The sequence below is a fragment of the Scyliorhinus torazame genome, chromosome 21 (assembly GCF_047496885.1).
Source record: "Scyliorhinus torazame isolate Kashiwa2021f chromosome 21, sScyTor2.1, whole genome shotgun sequence".
Taxonomy (NCBI): Eukaryota; Metazoa; Chordata; class Chondrichthyes; order Carcharhiniformes; family Scyliorhinidae; genus Scyliorhinus; species Scyliorhinus torazame.
Window position 1 is genome coordinate 2,538,146 of NC_092727.1, and position 20,018 is coordinate 2,558,163.

At 62.9% G+C, this 20,018-nt stretch overlaps 1 protein-coding gene across 8 annotated transcripts in view; it reads left to right on the forward strand.

The window, feature by feature from the left end:
- The window catches only part of LOC140398101 (ubiquitin carboxyl-terminal hydrolase 2-like), a 328,354-nt gene that overhangs the window by 271,286 nt on the left and 37,050 nt on the right, over nucleotides 1–20,018 (forward strand). The window contains exon 1 of one of the 8 annotated variants that reach the window (XM_072486355.1): nucleotides 8,801–9,035. The exons of the other annotated variants lie outside the window; for them this stretch is intronic. Within the exon in view, the coding sequence (XP_072342456.1) occupies nucleotides 8,886–9,035 (150 nt within the window). The 5' untranslated portion in view covers nucleotides 8,801–8,885. Of the gene's footprint in view, nucleotides 1–8,800; nucleotides 9,036–20,018 lie in introns of those variants that run through there. 8 annotated transcript variants of the gene reach the window in all.

Below are 20,018 nucleotides of genomic sequence, written 5' to 3' on the forward strand. Positions count from 1 at the left end.
GCCTTCGGGAGCTTTACGGTTTCTGCTTCAGCTTCACTTCTGGTCGGACCTGGTAGGAGGACCGATCCTCCCGAGAAGGGGGCGGTCACGGGGTGCGCCGGTGGCAGGGAGGGGGTGATTGGTGTCGGGGGGGTGTGCGTGTTGCCGGCGGGCGCCAGATCTCGCAGGGAGATCGTGTCCTGTCGGCCGTCGGGGTACTCCACGTAGGCGTACTGCGGGTTCGCGTGGAGGAGGTGAACCCTCTCGACCAACGGGTCCGACTTGTGCGCCCGCACATGTTTCCGGAGCAAGATGGGTCCTGGGGTCGCCAGCCAGGTCGGCAGCGACGTTCCAGAGGAGGACTTCCTGGGGAAGACAAGGAGGCGCTCATGAGGCGTTTGGTTAGTGGTGGTACACAGCAGCGACCGGATGGAGTGGAGAGCGTCCGGGAGGACCTCCTGCCACCGTGAAACTGGGAGATCCCTGGACCGTAGGGCCAGTAGGACGGTCTTCCAGACCGTGCCGTTCTCCCTCTCTACTTGCCCGTTCCCCCGGGGGCTGTAGCTGGTCGTCCTGCTCGAGGCTATACCCTTGCTGAGCAGGAACTGGCGCAGCTCGTCACTCATGAAGGAGGACCCCCTGTCGCTATGGACGTATGCGGGGCAACCGAACAGTGTGAATATGGTGTTAAGGGCTTTAATGACTGTGGCCGCTGTCATGTCAGGGCAGGGGATGGCGAAGGGGAAACGGGAGTACTCGTCCACCACGTTCAGGAAGTATGTGTTGCGGTCGGTGGAGGGGAGGGGCCCTTTGAAATCCAGACTGAGGCGTTCAAAGGGACGGGAAGCCTTGATCAGGTGCGCACTATCCGGCCTGAAAAAATGCGGTTTGCACTCTGCGCAGATGTGGCAGTTCCTTGTGACTGTACGGACCTCCTCCTCGGAGTAGGGGAGGTTGCGGGACTTTATAAAATGGTAGAACCGAGTGACCCCCGGGTGGCAGAGGTCCTCGTGGAGGGTTTGGAGACGGTTAATTTGTGCGTTGGCACATGTGCCGCGGGATAGGGCATCGGACGGCTCGTTCAGCTTTCCGGGACGGTACAAGATCTCATAGTTGAAGGTGGAGAGCTCGATCCTCCACCTTAAGATCTTGTCATTTTTAATTTTGCCCCGCTGTGCATTATCGAACATGAAGGTTACCGACCGTTGGTCAGTGAGGAGAGTGAATCTCCTGCCGGCCAAGTAATGCCTCCAATGTCGCACAGCTTCCACTATGGCTTGGGCTTCCTTTTCCACTGAGGAGTGGCGGATTTCTGAGGCGTGGAGGGTTCGGGAGAAAAAGGCCACGGGTCTGCCCGCTTGGTTAAGGGTGGCCGCTAGAGCTACATCGGAGGCGTCGCTCTCGACCTGGAAGGGGAGGGACTCGTCGATGGCGCGCATCGTGGCCTTTGCGATATCCGCTTTGATGCGGCTGAAGGCCTGGCAAGCCCCTGTCGACAGAGGGAAGGTCGTGGTCTGTATTAGGGGGCGGGCCTTGTCTGCGTACTGGGGGACCCACTGGGCGTAATATGAAAAGAACCCCAGGCAGCGTTTTAGGGCTTTTGAGCAGTGAGGGAGGGGAAATTCCATGAGGGGGCGCATACGTTCGGGGTCGGGGCCTATTATCCCATTGCGCACTACATATTTTAGTAAGGCATTTGATAAAGTTCCCCATGGTAGGCTTATGCAGAAAGTCAGGAGGCATGGGATAGTGGGAAATTTGGCCAGTTGGATAACAAACTGGCTAACCGATAGAAGTCAGAGAGTGGTGATGGATGGCAAATATTCAGCCTGGATCCCAGTTACCAGTGGCGTACCGCAGGGATCAGTTCTGGGTCCTCTGCTGTTTGTGATTTTCATTAATGACTTGGATGAGGGAGTTGAAGGGTGGGTCAGTAAATTTGCAGACGATACGAAGATTGGTGGAGTTGTGGATAGTACGGAGGGCTGTTGTCGGCTGCAAAGAGACATAGATAGGATGCAGAGCTGGGCTGAGAAGTGGCAGATGGAGTTTAACCCTGAAAAGTGTGAGGTTGTCCATTTTGGAAGGACAAGTATGAATGCGGAATACAGGGTTAACGGTAGAGTTCTTGGCAATGTGGAGGAGCAGAGAGATCTTGGGGTCTATGTTCATACATCTTTGAAAGTTGCCACTCAAGTGGATAGAGCTGTGAAGAAGGCCTATGGTGTGCTCGCGTTCATTAACAGAGGGATTGAATTTAAGAGCCGTGAGGTGATGATGCAGCTGTACAAAACTTTGGTAAGGCCACATTTGGAGTACTGTGTACAGTTCTGGTCGCCTCATTTTAGGAAGGATGTGGAAGCTTTGGAAAAGGTGCAAAGAAGATTTACCAGGATGTTGCCTGGAATGGAGAGTAGGTCTTATGAGGAAAGGTTGAGGGTGCTAGGCCTTTTCTCATTAGAACGGAGAAGGATGAGGGGCGACTTGATAGAGGTTTATAAGATGATCAGGGGAATAGATAGACAGTCAGAGACTTTTTCCCCGGGTGGAACAAACCATTACAAGGGGACATAAATTTAAGGTGAAAGGTGGAAGATATAGGAGGGATATCAGAGGTAGGTTCTTTACCCAGAGAGTAGTGGGGGCATGGAATGCACTGCCTGTGGAAGTAGTTGTGTCGGAAACATTAGGGACCTTCAAGCAGCTATTGGATAGGTACATGGATTACGGTAAAATGATATAGTGTAGATTTATTTGTTCTCAAGGGCAGCACGGTAGCATTGTGGATAGCACAATTGCTTCACAGCTCCAGGGTCCCAGGTTCGATTCCGGCTTGGGTCACTGTCTGTGCGGAGTCTGCACGTCCTCCCCGTGTCTGCGTGGGTTTCCTCCGGGTGCTCCGGTTTCCTCCCACAGTCCAAAGATGTGCAGGTTAGGTGAATTGGCCATGATAAATTGCTCTTAATGTCAGAATTGCCCTTGGTGTTGGGTGGAGGTGTTGAGTTTGGGTGGGGTGCTCTTTCCAAGAGCCGGTGCAGACTCAAAGGGCCGAATGGCCTCCTTCTGCACTGTAAATTCAATGATAATCTATGATTCATCTAGGACAAAGGTTCGGCACAACATCGTGGGCCGAAGGGCCTGTTCTGTGCTGTATTTTCTATGTTCTATGTTCTATATCCCAAGATGGCTAGCCGGTTTGTGCTAAAAACGCACTTGTCCTCGTTGTATGTGAGGTTCAAGGCTTTAGCGGTCTGGAGGAATTTTTGGAGGTTGGCGTCGTGGTCCTGCTGATCGTGGCCACAGATGGTTACATTGTCGAGATACGGGAACGTGGCCTGCAACCCGTGTTGATCAACCATTCGGTCCATCTCCCGTTGGAAGACCGAGACCCCGTTTGTGACGCCAAATGGGACCCTTAGGAAGTGGTATAATCGCCCGTCTGCCTCGAAGGCTGTGTACTTGCGGTCACTTGGGCGGATGGGGAGCTGATGGTAGGCGGACGTGAGGTCCACGGTGGAGAAGACCTTATATTGGGCAATCCGATTGACCATGTCGGATATGCGGGGGAGAGGGTACGCATCTAGCTGTGTGTACCTGTTGATGGTCTGGCTATAGTCTATGACCATCCTTTGCTTCTCCCCTGTCTTTACTACTACCACCTGTGCTCTCCAGGGACTATTGCTGGCCTGGATTATGCCTTCCTTCAGTAGCCGCTGGACTTCGGACCGAATGAATGTCCGGTCCTGGGCGCTGTACCGTCTGCTCCTAGTGCCGACGGGTTTGCAATCCGGGGTGAGGTTTGCAAACAAGGATGGGGGCTCAACCTTGAGGGTTGCGAGGCCGCAGATAGTGAGTGGGGGTATTGGGCCACCGAATTGGAAAGTTAGGCTCTGCAGATTGCACTGGAAGTCTAATCCCAGTAATGTGAGCGCGCAGAGTTGGGGAAGGACGTAGAGCCTGTAGTTTTTAACCTCCCTCCCTTGCACCGTTAGGGTCACTATGCAGAAGCCCTTGATCTGTACGGAGTGGGATCCTGCAGCTAGGGAAATCTTTTGCGCACCGGGACGGATGGTCAAAAAACAGCGTCTTACCGTGTCGGGGTGGATGAAGCCTTCTGTGCTCCTGGAGTCGACCAGGCATGGTCCCGTTTATCAGCACCGTTGTTGTCGTCGTCTGGAGCGTCCGGGGCCGTGCTTGGTCCAGCGTCATTGAGGCCAGACGTGGTCGTAGTGCTTCAGCGTCTTCCTCGAACCCCGTGGAGCCGTCGATGCTGGGGTCCATTGTTGCCGTCCAAGATGGCGGCGGGGGTGAACAAAATGGCCGCCCCCATGCATCGCACAGGGCTGGGGGGTCCCAAGATTGCGGCGCCCCTCCTCCCCTCGTGGTGGCCGGGACCCAAAATGGCTGCGCCTGCGGGTCGTACATGGGGCGCTGGGGGGGGTTGGGGAGCGTTAGAAACGCGCAGGACTCCTTGTTCTCCGGGGACAGCGGCGACCTCCCGGGACCGGCACACAGCCGCGAAATGGCACTTTTTCCCGCAGCTCTTGCAAATCGCTGCGCGGGCCGGGCAGCGCTGCCGGGGGTGTTTCGCCTGGCCGCAGAAATAGCAGCGGGCTCCCCCGGGACGACTTGGCGTCTGAACCGCGCAAGCCTGTGGGGTGGGGGGGGGGGGGTTTGTCGCGACGGGAGTCCACGGAGCCCAAGGGGCTGCCGCGCGGTCGGGGCCGTAGGCGCGGGCGTTTCGCGCGGCCACATCTAGTGAGGCTGCAAGGGCCCGTGCCTCTGAGAGTCCTAGCGACTCTTTTTCTAAAAGTCTTTGGCGGATTTGGGGAGAGTTCATACCAGCCACGAACGCATCGCGAATTAACATGTCCGTGTGTTCAATCGCGTTTACCGGCGGGCAGCTGCAGGCCCGTCCCAAAGTTAGCAGCGCGGCGTAGAATTCGTCTAGCGATTCTCCGGGACTTTGCCGTCTCGTTGCGAGTTGGTAGCGTGCGTAGACCTGGTTCACTGGGCGAACATAGATGCTTTTTAGTGCTGCGAACGCCGTCTGGAAATCCTCTGCGTCTTCTATGAGAGGGAAAATTTCCGGGCTTACCCTCGAGTGCAGGACCTGTAGTTTCTGGTCTTCTGTGACCCGGCCGGGGGCCGTTCGGAGGTAGGCCTCGAAACAAGTCTGCCAGTGTTTAAAAACTGCTGCTGAGTTCACTGCGTGGGGGCTGATCCTCAGGCATTCCGGGATGATCCTGAGCTCCATAGTCCTTTAAGCATGCTTAATAAATTGTAGCGCACAAAGACTCACGAGAGACGAATAGAGATGAAGTCGATGAGGCTTTATTAAGCGTGACTTGTTCCCCGCAGTTCAGCAACAGACTGGAGCTGCGGGGGAATACTCCTGGTTCTTATACTCCGCCTTCAGGGCGGAGCTAGAGATCAACAGCCAGCCAGGACCCGGGATCTGTCAGCCAACGACATCACGGCTTCACAGTCCCACATGACCCCTAATGCATACTACCACACCCCCCCCGTGTGGAAATCCCTCCTCCTCCTTGCGCTCCTCCATCCCCCCCTCCCTAACGCGGGAAAAAGCCTGCGCTTTCCTGAGCCAGCCCCACCCCCTGTGGCGCAGCTCCCGTTGCGGCCTTATCCCAATTCCCCCATCCCCGGGTCTCACCTCCCTCCAGCACCGACGCCCACATTCCTCACTGTCCCCCCTTCAAAAACTCTTCCCCTATCCCCATCCATCGTCCCACCCGAGAAACAGTCTTTACCCATATTTACAACCCTGTATACAGTCAACATCTCCCCCACTACCACAGTCCCTCAGTTCGAGTCCAAATTTTCCGTTTGGATAAAGGTCCAAGCCTCTTCTGGCGTTTCAAAATAGTGGTGTCGGTCCTGGTACGTGACCCACAGTCGCGCTGGCTGCAGCATTCCGAATCTCACCCTTTTTTTATGCAGCACCGCCTTGGCCCGGTTGAAGCCAGCTCTCCTCTTTGCCATCTCCGTGCTCGAGTCCTTGTAGACTCGGATCACTCCATTCTCCCATCTACTGCTCCGCTCCTTCTTGGCCCATCTCAGGCCACTCTCCCTGTCCGTGAAACGATGGAACCTTGCCACTATCGCCCTTGGCGGCTCGCCAGCCTTGGGTCTCCTCGCCAGGATCCGGTGAGCCCCTTCTAGCTCCAGGGGGTTCGGAGAGGCCTCCGCACCCATCAGCGAATGCAGCATCGTGCTCACATACGCCCCGGCATCAGCCCCCTCCACTCCTTCGGGGAGACCCAGAATCCGGAGATTGTTCCTCCGCGACCTTAGAATTTACAGTGTAGAAGGAGGCCATTCGGCCCATCGAGTCTGCACCGGCTCTTGGAAAGAGCACCCTACCCAAGGTCAACACCGCCACCCTATCCCCATAACCCAGTAACCCCACCCAACACTAAGGGCAATTTTGGACACTAAGGGCAATTTAGCATGGCCAATCCACCTAACCTGCACATCTTTGGACTGTGGGAGGAAACCGGAGCACCCGGAGGAAACCCACGCACACACGGGGAGGACGTGTAGACTCCGCACAGACAGAGACCCAAGCCGGAATCGAACCTGGGACCCTGGAGCTGTGAAGCAATTGTGCTATCCACAAGGCTACCGTCCTGCCCTGTTCTCCAGGACCTCGAATCTCACGGGCCACCGCTTGTGCAGCGCCTCGTGCGCCTCCATCTTCACCGCCGGGCCCAAGATCTCGTCCTCGTTCTCGTTAGTTTTTTCCTTCACCTCTCGGAGCTCTACCGCCTGGGCCTTCTGGGTCGCCTTCAGCCCCTCGATCGCCAACAGCATTGGCGCCAGCACCTCCTTTTTAAGCTCCTCCACGCAGCACCTGAGAAACTCCTGCCGGTCCGGCCCCCATGCTGCTCGATCTCCGCCCTCCGCCATCTTGTTTTTTCCCCCTCGTTTCTGCCGCTGCTCCAAACCCTCTTTTTCCGTCGCTCCACTTCTAGTCCCCTCCATACACGATGGAAGGGGGGCCTTACTTCACCTTCCCACACGGGATTTGATCAAAAAAGTTCCGTTGGGGCTCCTCCGGAGAGCCCAAAAGTCCGTTCTAGCGGGAGCTGCCGAAATGTGCGGCTTAGCTCCGCATCGCCGCAACCGGAACCTGGCAGAGCAGACGCGATGGGCCAAGTGGCCTGTGTCTTATTATTGTCCATTACATCTTGCTTCAATTAATTGTAAATTGGATCACAGAATATTCTTGGAGTTATCTGATAACGGGGCCAGTCTATATTATGAATGATGTGACAATGTCGAATGACATTGCATGACTTAGAGTCAGTAATTAACGTTAACATTTAAGGTTAGTTTGGGTAGCAGGTGATAATGTGGGAGGAATGATTGGGAAATGTGCAGATGACACAGAAATTGGGTGAGCAGTTCATGGTGAAGGGGGATAGCTCTCGACTCCAGAATGAATTCACGAGTTTGGTTGAGTGGACAGAGCAATGTCAAATGGAATTCAATCCAGAAAAATGTGTGGTATTGTATTTGGGGAGGATGAACAAAGCAAGAGAATACTCAATAAACGGGAAGATATGGAGAGGGATTGAGGAAGTGAGAGACCTTGAAGTGCATGTTCACAGGTCTCTGAAGGTGGCAGGACAGCTGGACAAGGTGGTCAGGAAAGCATTCGGAATGTGGTCCTATATTGGGCGAGGGATTGAATACAAAAGCAGGGATGTAACGCTGGAACTGTATAAAACACTGGTTCGGCCACAGCTGGAGCTTTGTGGACAGTTCTGGTCAGCACATTACAGGAAGGACATCATTGCTCTGGAGTGAGTGCACAGGAGATTTACAAGAGTGTTGCCAGGGTTTGAAAATTGCAGCTATGAAGAGAGATTGGATAGGCTGGGGTTATTTTCCTTACAACAGGGGAGGCTAATGGGTGACCTAATTGAGATGAACAGAATTATGAGGAGCCTGGACAGGTTAGACAGAAAATCATTGTTTCCCTTAGCCGATGTGTCAATTACCAGGGGCCACAGGTTAAGACGATTGGTAGATGAATTCGAGGGGACATGAGGAGAAACCTTTTCACCCAGAGGCTGGTGGGTGTCTGGAATTCACTGCCTAAGCTGGTGGTTGATGCTGAAACATTCAACTCATTGACAAGGTCCCTGGACCTGAAGAGCTGGAACCTGCAAGGCTACCGACCAGGTGCTGGAAGGTGGGGTTAAAATGAGCGGCTGGTCTTTAAAAAAAACGTTTTGGCTGGTGCAGACACGATGGGCTGAATGGCCGCTTTCGGCACCATAATGTTTCTCTGGTTCTCGTGGCTGCAACTTAATTTGTCATTGGTTAAGATTTGCGTTACTAGTTAAGGTAGAAATTACTGGTTAAGGTTAAAGTTACTGATGAAGTTTGGAGTTAGTGGTTCAGATTAGAGTTAGTGGTTCAGATTAGTGTTAGTGGTTAAGGTTGGAGTGACTGGTTAAGATTAGAGATAGTGGTTAAGGTTGGAGTTAGTGGTTAAGGTTGGAGTTAATGGTTAAAGTTGGAGTTCTGGTTAAGGTTGGAGTGACTGGTTAAGATTAGAGTTAGTTGGTTAAGGTTGGAGTTAGTGGTTAGAATTAGAGTTAGTGGTTAAGGTTGGAGTTGGTGGTTGGAGTTGATATTTAAACTTTGCTGTATATTATTGACACCCTGAAGGACAGGTTCAATTTCCATTCGGCCCGGAACAGAGAGAGTTAAAGAGAAAAACTGCAAACCCCACCCCCATCTACACCTCCCTCCTCCTCTCACACTCCCTCCCTCCTCTCACCTCTCTCACACTCTCTCCCTCCTCTCACCTCTCTCACACTCTCTCCCTCACTGTGTATAAAGCCGGTGGTGCGGGACCCGCCGCCCCCGCCATGCCCACTCTCAGACACAGCTACACGGTGACGGTGACCGAGGAGCCGGTTCTCAGCCTCTTTCACCGGGAGCTCCGCAGGAAAAGCGTCAATGTGTCCGGCTCCGTGCTCGTCTCCACCTTCGTGGGATTGATCATCAACCAGGCCAAGGTAAGGACCCCCCTCCCAGAGAGACCCCCCTCCCCCCTGCCAGAGAGACCCCCCTCCCCCCTGCCAGAGAGACCCCCCTCCCCCCTCCCAGAGAGACCCCCCTCCCCCCTCCCAGAGAGACCCCCCTCCCCCCTCCCAGAGAGACCCCCCTCCCAGAGAGACCCCCCTCCCCCCTCCCAGAGAGACCCCCCTCCCCCCTCCCAGAGAGACCCCCCTCCCCCCTCCCAGAGAGACCCCCCTCCTCCCTCCCAGAGAGACCCCCCTCCCCCCTCCCAGAGAGACCCCCCTCCCCCCTCCCAGAGAGACCCCCTCCCCCTCCCAGAGAGACTCCCCTCCCCCCCCACCCAGAGAGACCCCCCTCCCCCCTGCCAGAGAGACCCCCCTCCCCCTCCCAGAGAGACCCCCCTCCCCCCTCCCAGAGAGACCCCCCTCCCCCCTCCCAGAGAGACCCCCCTCCCCCCTCCCAGAGAGACCCCCCTCCCCCCTGCCAGAGAGACCCCCCTCCCCCCTGCCAGAGAGACCCCCCTCCCCCTCCCAGAGAGACCCCCCTCCCCCCTCCCAGAGAGACCCCCCTCCCCCCCTCCCAGAGAGACCCCCCTCCCCCCTCCCAGAGAGACCCCCCTCCCAGAGAGACCCCCCTCCCCCCTCCCAGAGAGACCCCCCTCCCCCCTCCCAGAGAGACCCCCTCCCCCTCCCAGAGAGACTCCCCTCCCCCCACCCAGAGAGACCCCCCTCCCCCCTGCCAGAGAGACCCCCCTCCCCCCTGCCAGAGAGACCCCCCCTCCCCCTCCCAGAGAGACCCCCCCTCCCCCCTCCCAGAGAGACCCCCCTCCCCCCTGCCAGAGAGACCCCCCTCCCCCCTGCCAGAGAGACCCCCCTCCCCCCTGCCAGAGAGACCCCCCTCCCCCCTGCCAGAGAGACCCCCCTCCCCCCTGCCAGAGAGACCCCCCTCCCCCCTGCCAGAGAGACCCCCCTCCCCCCTGCCAGAGAGACCCCCCTCCCCCCTGCCAGAGAGACCCCCCTCCCCCCTGCCAGAGAGACCCCCCTCCCCCCTGCCAGAGAGACCCCCCTCCCCCCTGCCAGAGAGACCCCCCTCCCCCCTGCCAGAGAGACCCCCCTCCCCCCTGCCAGAGAGACCCCCCTCCCCCCTGCCAGAGAGACCCCCCTCCCCCCTGCCAGAGAGACCCCCCTCCCCCCTGCCAGAGAGACCCCCCTCCCCCCTGCCAGAGAGACCCCCCTCCCCCCTGCCAGAGAGACCCCCCTCCCCCCTGCCAGAGAGACCCCCCTCCCCCCTGCCAGAGAGACCCCCCTCCCCCCTGCCAGAGAGACCCCCCTCCCCCCTGCCAGAGAGACCCCCCTCCCCCCTGCCAGAGAGACCCCCCTCCCCCCTGCCAGAGAGACCCCCCTCCCCCCTGCCAGAGAGACCCCCCCTCCCCCCTGCCAGAGAGACCCCCCTCCCCCCTGCCAGAGAGACCCCCCTCCCCCCTGCCAGAGAGACCCCCCTCCCCCCTGCCAGAGAGACCCCCCTCCCCCCTGCCAGAGAGACCCCCCTCCCCCCTGCCAGAGAGACCCCCCTCCCCCCTGCCAGAGAGACCCCCCTCCCCCCTGCCAGAGAGACCCCCCTCCCCCCTGCCAGAGAGACCCCCCTCCCCCCTGCCAGAGAGACCCCCCTCCCCCCTGCCAGAGAGACCCCCCTCCCCCCTGCCAGAGAGACCCCCCTCCCCCCTGCCAGAGAGACCCCCCTCCCCCCTGCCAGAGAGACCCCCCTCCCCCCTGCCAGAGAGACCCCCCTCCCCCCTGCCAGAGAGACCCCCCTCCCCCCTGCCAGAGAGACCCCCCTCCCCCCTGCCAGAGAGACCCCCCTCCCCCCTGCCAGAGAGACCCCCCTCCCCCCTGCCAGAGAGACCCCCCTCCCCCCTGCCAGAGAGACCCCCCTCCCCCCTGCCAGAGAGACCCCCCTCCCCCCTGCCAGAGAGACCCCCCTCCCCCCTGCCAGAGAGACCCCCCTCCCCCCTGCCAGAGAGACCCCCCTCCCCCCTGCCAGAGAGACCCCCCTCCCCCCTGCCAGAGAGACCCCCCTCCCCCCTGCCAGAGAGACCCCCCTCCCCCCTGCCAGAGAGACCCCCCTCCCCCCTGCCAGAGAGACCCCCCTCCCCCCTGCCAGAGAGACCCCCCTCCCCCCTGCCAGAGAGACCCCCCTCCCCCCTGCCAGAGAGACCCCCCTCCCCCCTGCCAGAGAGACCCCCCTCCCCCCTGCCAGAGAGACCCCCCTCCCCCCTGCCAGAGAGACCCCCCTCCCCCCTGCCAGAGAGACCCCCCTCCCCCCTGCCAGAGAGACCCCCCTCCCCCCTGCCAGAGAGACCCCCCTCCCCCCTGCCAGAGAGACCCCCCTCCCCCCTGCCAGAGAGACCCCCCTCCCCCCTGCCAGAGAGACCCCCCTCCCCCCTGCCAGAGAGACCCCCCTCCCCCCTGCCAGAGAGACCCCCCTCCCCCCTGCCAGAGAGACCCCCCTCCCCCCTGCCAGAGAGACCCCCCTCCCCCCTGCCAGAGAGACCCCCCTCCCCCCTGCCAGAGAGACCCCCCTCCCCCCTGCCAGAGAGACCCCCCTCCCCCCTGCCAGAGAGACCCCCCTCCCCCCTGCCAGAGAGACCCCCCTCCCCCCTGCCAGAGAGACCCCCCTCCCCCCTGCCAGAGAGACCCCCCTCCCCCCTGCCAGAGAGACCCCCCTCCCCCCTGCCAGAGAGACCCCCCTCCCCCCTGCCAGAGAGACCCCCCTCCCCCCTGCCAGAGAGACCCCCCTCCCCCCTGCCAGAGAGACCCCCCTCCCCCCTGCCAGAGAGACCCCCCTCCCCCCTGCCAGAGAGACCCCCCTCCCCCCTGCCAGAGAGACCCCCCTCCCCCCTGCCAGAGAGACCCCCCTCCCCCCTGCCAGAGAGACCCCCCTCCCCCCTGCCAGAGAGACCCCCCTCCCCCCTGCCAGAGAGACCCCCCTCCCCCCTGCCAGAGAGACCCCCCTCCCCCCTGCCAGAGAGACCCCCCTCCCCCCTGCCAGAGAGACCCCCCTCCCCCCTGCCAGAGAGACCCCCCTCCCCCCTGCCAGAGAGACCCCCCTCCCCCCTGCCAGAGAGACCCCCCTCCCCCCTGCCAGAGAGACCCCCCTCCCCCCTGCCAGAGAGACCCCCCTCCCCCCTGCCAGAGAGACCCCCCTCCCCCCTGCCAGAGAGACCCCCCTCCCCCCTGCCAGAGAGACCCCCCTCCCCCCTGCCAGAGAGACCCCCCTCCCCCCTGCCAGAGAGACCCCCCTCCCCCCTGCCAGAGAGACCCCCCTCCCCCCTGCCAGAGAGACCCCCCTCCCCCCTGCCAGAGAGACCCCCCTCCCCCCTGCCAGAGAGACCCCCCTCCCCCCTGCCAGAGAGACCCCCCTCCCCCCTGCCAGAGAGACCCCCCTCCCCCCTGCCAGAGAGACCCCCCTCCCCCCTGCCAGAGAGACCCCCCTCCCCCCTGCCAGAGAGACCCCCCTCCCCCCTGCCAGAGAGACCCCCCTCCCCCCTGCCAGAGAGACCCCCCTCCCCCCTGCCAGAGAGACCCCCCTCCCCCCTGCCAGAGAGACCCCCCTCCCCCCTGCCAGAGAGACCCCCCTCCCCCCTGCCAGAGAGACCCCCCTCCCCCCTGCCAGAGAGACCCCCCTCCCCCCTGCCAGAGAGACCCCCCTCCCCCCTGCCAGAGAGACCCCCCTCCCCCCTGCCAGAGAGACCCCCCTCCCCCCTGCCAGAGAGACCCCCCTCCCCCCTGCCAGAGAGACCCCCCTCCCCCCTGCCAGAGAGACCCCCCTCCCCCCTGCCAGAGAGACCCCCCTCCCCCCTGCCAGAGAGACCCCCCTCCCCCCTGCCAGAGAGACCCCCCTCCCCCCTGCCAGAGAGACCCCCCTCCCCCCTGCCAGAGAGACCCCCCTCCCCCCTGCCAGAGAGACCCCCCTCCCCCCTGCCAGAGAGACCCCCCTCCCCCCTGCCAGAGAGACCCCCCTCCCCCCTGCCAGAGAGACCCCCCTCCCCCCTGCCAGAGAGACCCCCCTCCCCCCTGCCAGAGAGACCCCCCTCCCCCCTGCCAGAGAGACCCCCCTCCCCCCTGCCAGAGAGACCCCCCTCCCCCCTGCCAGAGAGACCCCCCTCCCCCCTGCCAGAGAGACCCCCCTCCCCCCTGCCAGAGAGACCCCCCTCCCCCCTGCCAGAGAGACCCCCCTCCCCCCTGCCAGAGAGACCCCCCTCCCCCCTGCCAGAGAGACCCCCCTCCCCCCTGCCAGAGAGACCCCCCTCCCCCCTGCCAGAGAGACCCCCCTCCCCCCTGCCAGAGAGACCCCCCTCCCCCCTGCCAGAGAGACCCCCCTCCCCCCTGCCAGAGAGACCCCCCTCCCCCCTGCCAGAGAGACCCCCCTCCCCCCTGCCAGAGAGACCCCCCTCCCCCCTGCCAGAGAGACCCCCCTCCCCCCTGCCAGAGAGACCCCCCTCCCCCCTGCCAGAGAGACCCCCCTCCCCCCTGCCAGAGAGACCCCCCTCCCCCCTGCCAGAGAGACCCCCCTCCCCCCTGCCAGAGAGACCCCCCTCCCCCCTGCCAGAGAGACCCCCCTCCCCCCTGCCAGAGAGACCCCCCTCCCCCCTGCCAGAGAGACCCCCCCTTCCCCCCCCCTGCCAGAGAGACCCCCCTCCCCCCCCTGCCAGAGAGACCCCCCTCCCCCCCTGCCAGAGAGACCCCCCTCCCCCCTGCCAGAGAGACCCCCCTCCCCCCTGCCAGAGAGACCCCCCTCCCCCCTGCCAGAGAGACCCCCCTGCCAGAGAGACCCCCCTGCCAGAGAGACCCCCCTGCCAGAGAGACCCCCCTGCCAGAGAGACCCCCCTGCCAGAGAGACCCCCCTGCCAGAGAGACCCCCCTGCCAGAGAGACCCCCCTGCCAGAGAGACCCCCCTGCCAGAGAGACCCCCCTGCCAGAGAGACCCCCCTGCCAGAGAGACCCCCCTGCCAGAGAGACCCCCCTGCCAGAGAGACCCCCCTGCCAGAGAGACCCCCCTGCCAGAGAGACCCCCCTGCCAGAGAGACCCCCCTGCCAGAGAGACCCCCCTGCCAGAGAGACCCCCCTGCCAGAGAGACCCCCCTGCCAGAGAGACCCCCCTGCCAGAGAGACCCCCCTGCCAGAGAGACCCCCCTGCCAGAGAGACCCCCCTGCCAGAGAGACCCCCCTGCCAGAGAGACCCCCCTGCCAGAGAGACCCCCCTGCCAGAGAGACCCCCCTGCCAGAGAGACCCCCCTGCCAGAGAGACCCCCCTGCCAGAGAGACCCCCCTGCCAGAGAGACCCCCCTGCCAGAGAGACCCCCCTGCCAGAGAGACCCCCCTGCCAGAGAGACCCCCCTGCCAGAGAGACCCCCCTGCCAGAGAGACCCCCCTGCCAGAGAGACCCCCCTGCCAGAGAGACCCCCCTGCCAGAGAGACCCCCCTGCCAGAGAGACCCCCCTGCCAGAGAGACCCCCCTGCCAGAGAGACCCCCCTGCCAGAGAGACCCCCCTGCCAGAGAGACCCCCCTGCCAGAGAGACCCCCCTGCCAGAGAGACCCCCCTGCCAGAGAGACCCCCCTGCCAGAGAGACCCCCCTGCCAGAGAGACCCCCCTGCCAGAGAGACCCCCCTGCCAGAGAGACCCCCCTGCCAGAGAGACCCCCCTGCCAGAGAGACCCCCCTGCCAGAGAGACCCCCCTGCCAGAGAGACCCCCCTGCCAGAGAGACCCCCCTGCCAGAGAGACCCCCCTGCCAGAGAGACCCCCCTGCCAGAGAGACCCCCCTGCCAGAGAGACCCCCCTGCCAGAGAGACCCCCCTGCCAGAGAGACCCCCCTGCCAGAGAGACCCCCCTGCCAGAGAGACCCCCCTGCCAGAGAGACCCCCCCTGCCAGAGAGACCCCCCTGCCAGAGAGTCCCCCCTGCCAGAGAGTCCCCCCTGCCAGAGAGTCCCCCCTGCCAGAGAGTCCCCCCTGCCAGAGAGTCCCCCCTGCCAGAGAGTCCCCCCTGCCAGAGAGTCCCCCCTGCCAGAGAGTCCCCCCTGCCAGAGAGACCCCCCTGCCAGAGAGACCCCCCTGCCAGAGAGACCCCCCTGCCAGAGAGACCCCCCCTGCCAGAGAGACCCCCCTCCCCCCTGCCAGAGAGACCCCCCTCCCCCCTGCCAGAGAGACCCCCCTCCCCCCTGCCAGAGAGACCCCCCTCCCCCCTGCCAGAGAGACCCCCCTCCCCCCTGCCAGAGAGACCCCCCTCCCCCCTGCCAGAGAGACCCCCCTCCCCACTGCCAGAGAGACCCCCCTCCCCCCTGCCAGAGAGACCCCCCTCCCCCCTGCCAGAGAGACCCCCCTCCCCCCTGCCAGAGAGACCCCCCTCCCCCCTGCCAGAGAGACCCCCCTCCCCCCTGCCAGAGAGACCCCCCTCCCCCCTGCCAGAGAGACCCCCCTCCCCCCTGCCAGAGAGACCCCCCTCCCCCCTGCCAGAGAGACCCCCCTCCCCCCTGCCAGAGAGACCCCCCTCCCCCCTGCCAGAGAGACCCCCCTCCCCCCTGCCAGAGAGACCCCCCTCCCCCCTGCCAGAGAGACCCCCCTCCCCCCTGCCAGAGAGACCCCCCTCCCCCCTGCCAGAGAGACCCCCCTCCCCCCTGCCAGAGAGACCCCCCTCCCCCCTGCCAGAGAGACCCCCCTCCCCCCTGCCAGAGAGACCCCCCTCCCCCCTGCCAGAGAGACCCCCCTGCCAGAGAAACCCCCTGCCAGAGAGACCCCCCTCCCCCCTGCCAGAGAGACCCCCCTCCCCCCTGCCAGAGAGACCCCCCTCCCCCCTGCCAGAGAGACCCCCCTCCCCCCTGCCAGAGAGACCCCCCTCCCCCCTGCCAGAGAGACCCCCCTCCCCCCTGACAGAGAGACCCCCCTCCCCCCTGACAGAGAGACCCCCCTCCCCCCTGACAGAGAGACCCCTCTCCCCCCACCCAGAGAGACCCCCCACTCCCCCCCCACCCAGAGAGACCCCCCCACCCAGAGAGACCCCCCTCCCCCCCCCACCCAGAGAGACCCCCCTCCCCCCCCACCCAGAGAGACCCCCCTCCCCCCCCCACCCAGAGAGACCCCCCTACCCCCCCCACCCAGAGAGACCCCCCCCACCCAGAGAGACCCCCCCCACCCAGAGAGACCCCCCCCCACCCAGAGAGACCCCCCCACCCAGAAAGACCCCTCTCCCCCCACCCAGAGAGACCCCCCACTCCCCCCCCACCCAGAGAGACCCCCCCACCCAGAGAGACCCCCCTCCCCCCCCACCCAGAGAGACCCCCCTCCCCCCCCACCCAGAGAGACCCCCCTCCCCCCCCACCCAGAGAGACCCCCCTACCCCCCCCACCCAGAGAGACCCCCCCCCACCCAGAGAGACCCCCCCCACCCAGAGAGACCCCCCCCACCCAGAGAGACCCCCCCCACCCAGAAAGACCCCCCTCCCACCCCACCCAGAGAGACCCCCCTCCCCCCCACCCAGAAAGACCCCCCTGCCAGAGAGACCCCCCTCCCCCCCACCCAGAGAGACCACCCTCCCCCCCCACCCAGAGAGACCACCCTCCCCCCCCACCCAGAGAGACCACCCCCCCCCACCCAGAGAGACCCCCCTCCCCCCCCACCCAGAGAGACCCCCCTCCCCCCCACCCAGAGACACCCCCCTCCCCCCCACCCAGAGAGACCCCCTCCCCCCCCACCCAGAGAGACCCCCCTCCCCCCCACCCAGAGAGACCCCCCTCCCCCCCACCCAGAAAGACCCCCCTGCCAGAGAGACCCCCCTCCCCCCCACCCAGAGAGACCACCCTCCCCCCCACCCAGAGAGACCACCCTCCCCCCCCACCCAGAGAGACCACCCCCCCCCACCCAGAGAGACCCCCCTCCCCCCCCACCCAGAGAGACCCCCCTCCCCCCCACCCAGAGAGACCCCCCTCCCCCCCACCCAGAGAGACCCCCCTCCCCCCCACCCAGAGAGACCCCCTCCCCCCCCACCCAGAGAGACCCCCCTCCCCCCCCACCCAGAGAGACCCCCCTCCCCCCCCACCCAGAGAGACCCCCCTCCCCCCCCACCCAGAGAGACCCCCCCACCCAGAGAGACCCCCCCCACCCAGAGAGACCCCCCCCACCCAGAGAGACCCCCCCCACCCAGAGAGACCACCCCACCCAGAGAGACCCCCCCCACCCAGAGAGACCCCCCCACCCAGAGAGACCCCCCCCACCCAGAGAGACCCCCCCCACCCAGAGAGACCCCCCCCACCCAGAGAGACCCCCCCCACCCAGAGAGACCCCCCCCACCCAGAGAGACCCCCCCCACCCAGAGAGACCCCCCCCACCCAGAGAGACCCCCCCACCCAGAGAGACCCCCCCACCCAGAGAGACCCCCCCCACCCAGAGAGACCCCCCCCACCCAGAGAGACCCCCCCACCCAGAGAGACCCCCCCCACCCAGAGAGACCCCCCCCACCCAGAGAGACCCCCCCCACCCAGAGAGACCCCCCCCACCCAGAGAGACCCCCCCCACCCAGAGAGACCCCCCCCACCCAGAGAGACCCCCCCCACCCAGAGAGACCCCCCCCACCCAGAGAGACCCCCCCCACCCAGAGAGACCCCCCCCACCCAGAGAGACCCCCCCCACCCAGAGAGACCCCCCCCACCCAGAGAGACCCCCCCCACCCAGAGAGACCCCCCCCACCCAGAGAGACCCCCCCACCCAGAGAGACCCCCCCCACCCAGAGAGACCCCCCCCCACCCAGAGAGACCCCCCCCCACCCAGAGAGACCCCCCCCCACCCAGAGAGACCCCCCCCACCCAGAGAGACCCCCCCCACCCAGAGAGACCCCCCCCACCCAGAGAGACCCCCCCCACCCAGAGAGACCCCCCCCTCCCAGAGAGACCCCCCCCACCCAGAGAGACCCCCCCCACCCAGAGAGACCCCCCCCCACCCAGAGAGACCCCCCCCACCCAGAGAGAGAGACCCCCCCCAGAGAGAGAGACCAGAGAGTGTAGACCCCCCCCCCCCCCCCCCGAGAGTGGGGTTTAGCAGTGCCTCTGTTCTGACTGAGACTATGGCTGGGGGAGCGGGCGGGTGGATGATTTTAAAGCTTTCCTTTCACATTTGTAATGCTGAATAATATGCAGATTTAAGAAGAATGATATTCTGGACTCAATCCTGAGAATCTGGACCAAATGGGAGGAATTTAATCGAGTTTTGTGGCACAGAGCTGAAGGCCATTCGGCCCAATGTAGCTGTGCAAGCTCTTTGACAGAACTACCCAATTAATTCCTCCTTTTTCCACACAGCCTTACAAATGATGTTCTTTATTTCAGTATTGAGCTGATTCCCTTTCTGTCGGTTGCTGCCCTGACGGTGCCCTCCCTCTGCTCCAGTGAGGTCAAGGAGGGACCTGCTCTCAACTTCATGCAATCAATAACACTTTCATTTTACAAAAGAGACCAGCCTGCCCACTCTCTGTGCCAGCTCAGCCGTGAAGGCTCGGGAAATCTGGTGCCTGTGACACTAATTCTCCAACGTCACAACCCACCTGCAGGAGAGGGAGGAAATATCAAAGGCTCTGCTGTTTTGATTGCTCAAAGATGCTGGGATGTGGGAGTGGGATTGTTCAGTTTCCCTGTAAGCCTGTTATCCCAGAGTGGTGAACTTCACCACAATGGATCCTCTGCCTTTATCGACCTCTGTGCTCTCACCTGCTGCTCCACCGAGCACAGATAGTTGCAACCGGTCAAACCTGTCGGGATTCCTTGAACTGAGTGGTTAGGAAAACCTGTTCGGGCTAAACACTAAAATGAAAATAAAAGTAAAATACTGGACCAGCTGTATTTTTATTTTCTGTTTTGGATTGCTTGAGTGAATCTGGGCAATGCTACCTTTGCCAATATAACCCTGACTACTCAAAGTCCAAATTAGCAATGACTTGGAGTTTTAAACTGTTGAGTGACTGGCCTAAGATTACACCATTAATGTCTAGTGCAGGAAGGCTGATACATGTTTGTATTTCCATCTAAACTTATATTTTATATATTTATCTTTTTTCAAACTACTCTCTCTTCCCCTTTCCCTGATTATCTCTCTCCATGTTTGCTCTCCTGTTTCCCCCTCTTTCTGTAAATGTTATTTTCATCTTCCTATCTCTTGTCTCCCTGTATCTCCTCTGATCTTCATTTTATTTGCTCTCTCGCTACATCTCTGTGTGAAGTTCAGAGTTTTGAGGGCCTTGGTGATGTTTCGGGGAGGTGAGAGCCTCAAATACCCTAGTCCGTCATGGGTGCCCCCTAAAACCCATGCTCATGTTAAACAAGGAAACCTAATCCGGGTTGTCTCCTCGTATCTAAGATTATATGTGCCATAAAACGCAAATTAAAATAATTGTACTTTTATTGAAAGCTGAGGCGAAATTCTCCGACCCCCGGCCGGCACCGGAGAATCGCCGGGGGCTGGCGTGAATCCCGCCCCTGCCGGTTGTGAATTCTCCGGCACCGGAGAATCGCCGGGGGCTGGCGTGAATCCCGCCCCTGCCGGTTGTGAATTCTCCGGCACCGGAGAATCGCCGGGGGCTGGCGTGAATCCCGCCCCTGCCGGTTGTGAATTCTCCGGCACCGGAGATTCGGCGGGGGGCGGGAATTGTGCCGCGCCGGTTGGCGGACCCCCCCCCCCCCGCTCGATTCTCCGGCCCGGATGGGCCGAAGTCCCGCCGCTAAAATGCCTGTCCCGCCGGCGTAGATTAAACCACCTACCTTACCGGCGGAACAAGGCGGCGCAGGCGGGCTCCGGGGTCCTGGGGGGGGGGGCGCGGGGCGATCTGGCCCCAGGGGGTGCCCCCACGGTGGCCTGGCTCGCGATCGGGGCCCACCGATCCGCGGGCGGGCCTGTGCCGTGGGGGCACTCTTTTCCTTCCGCCTTCGCCACGGTCTCCA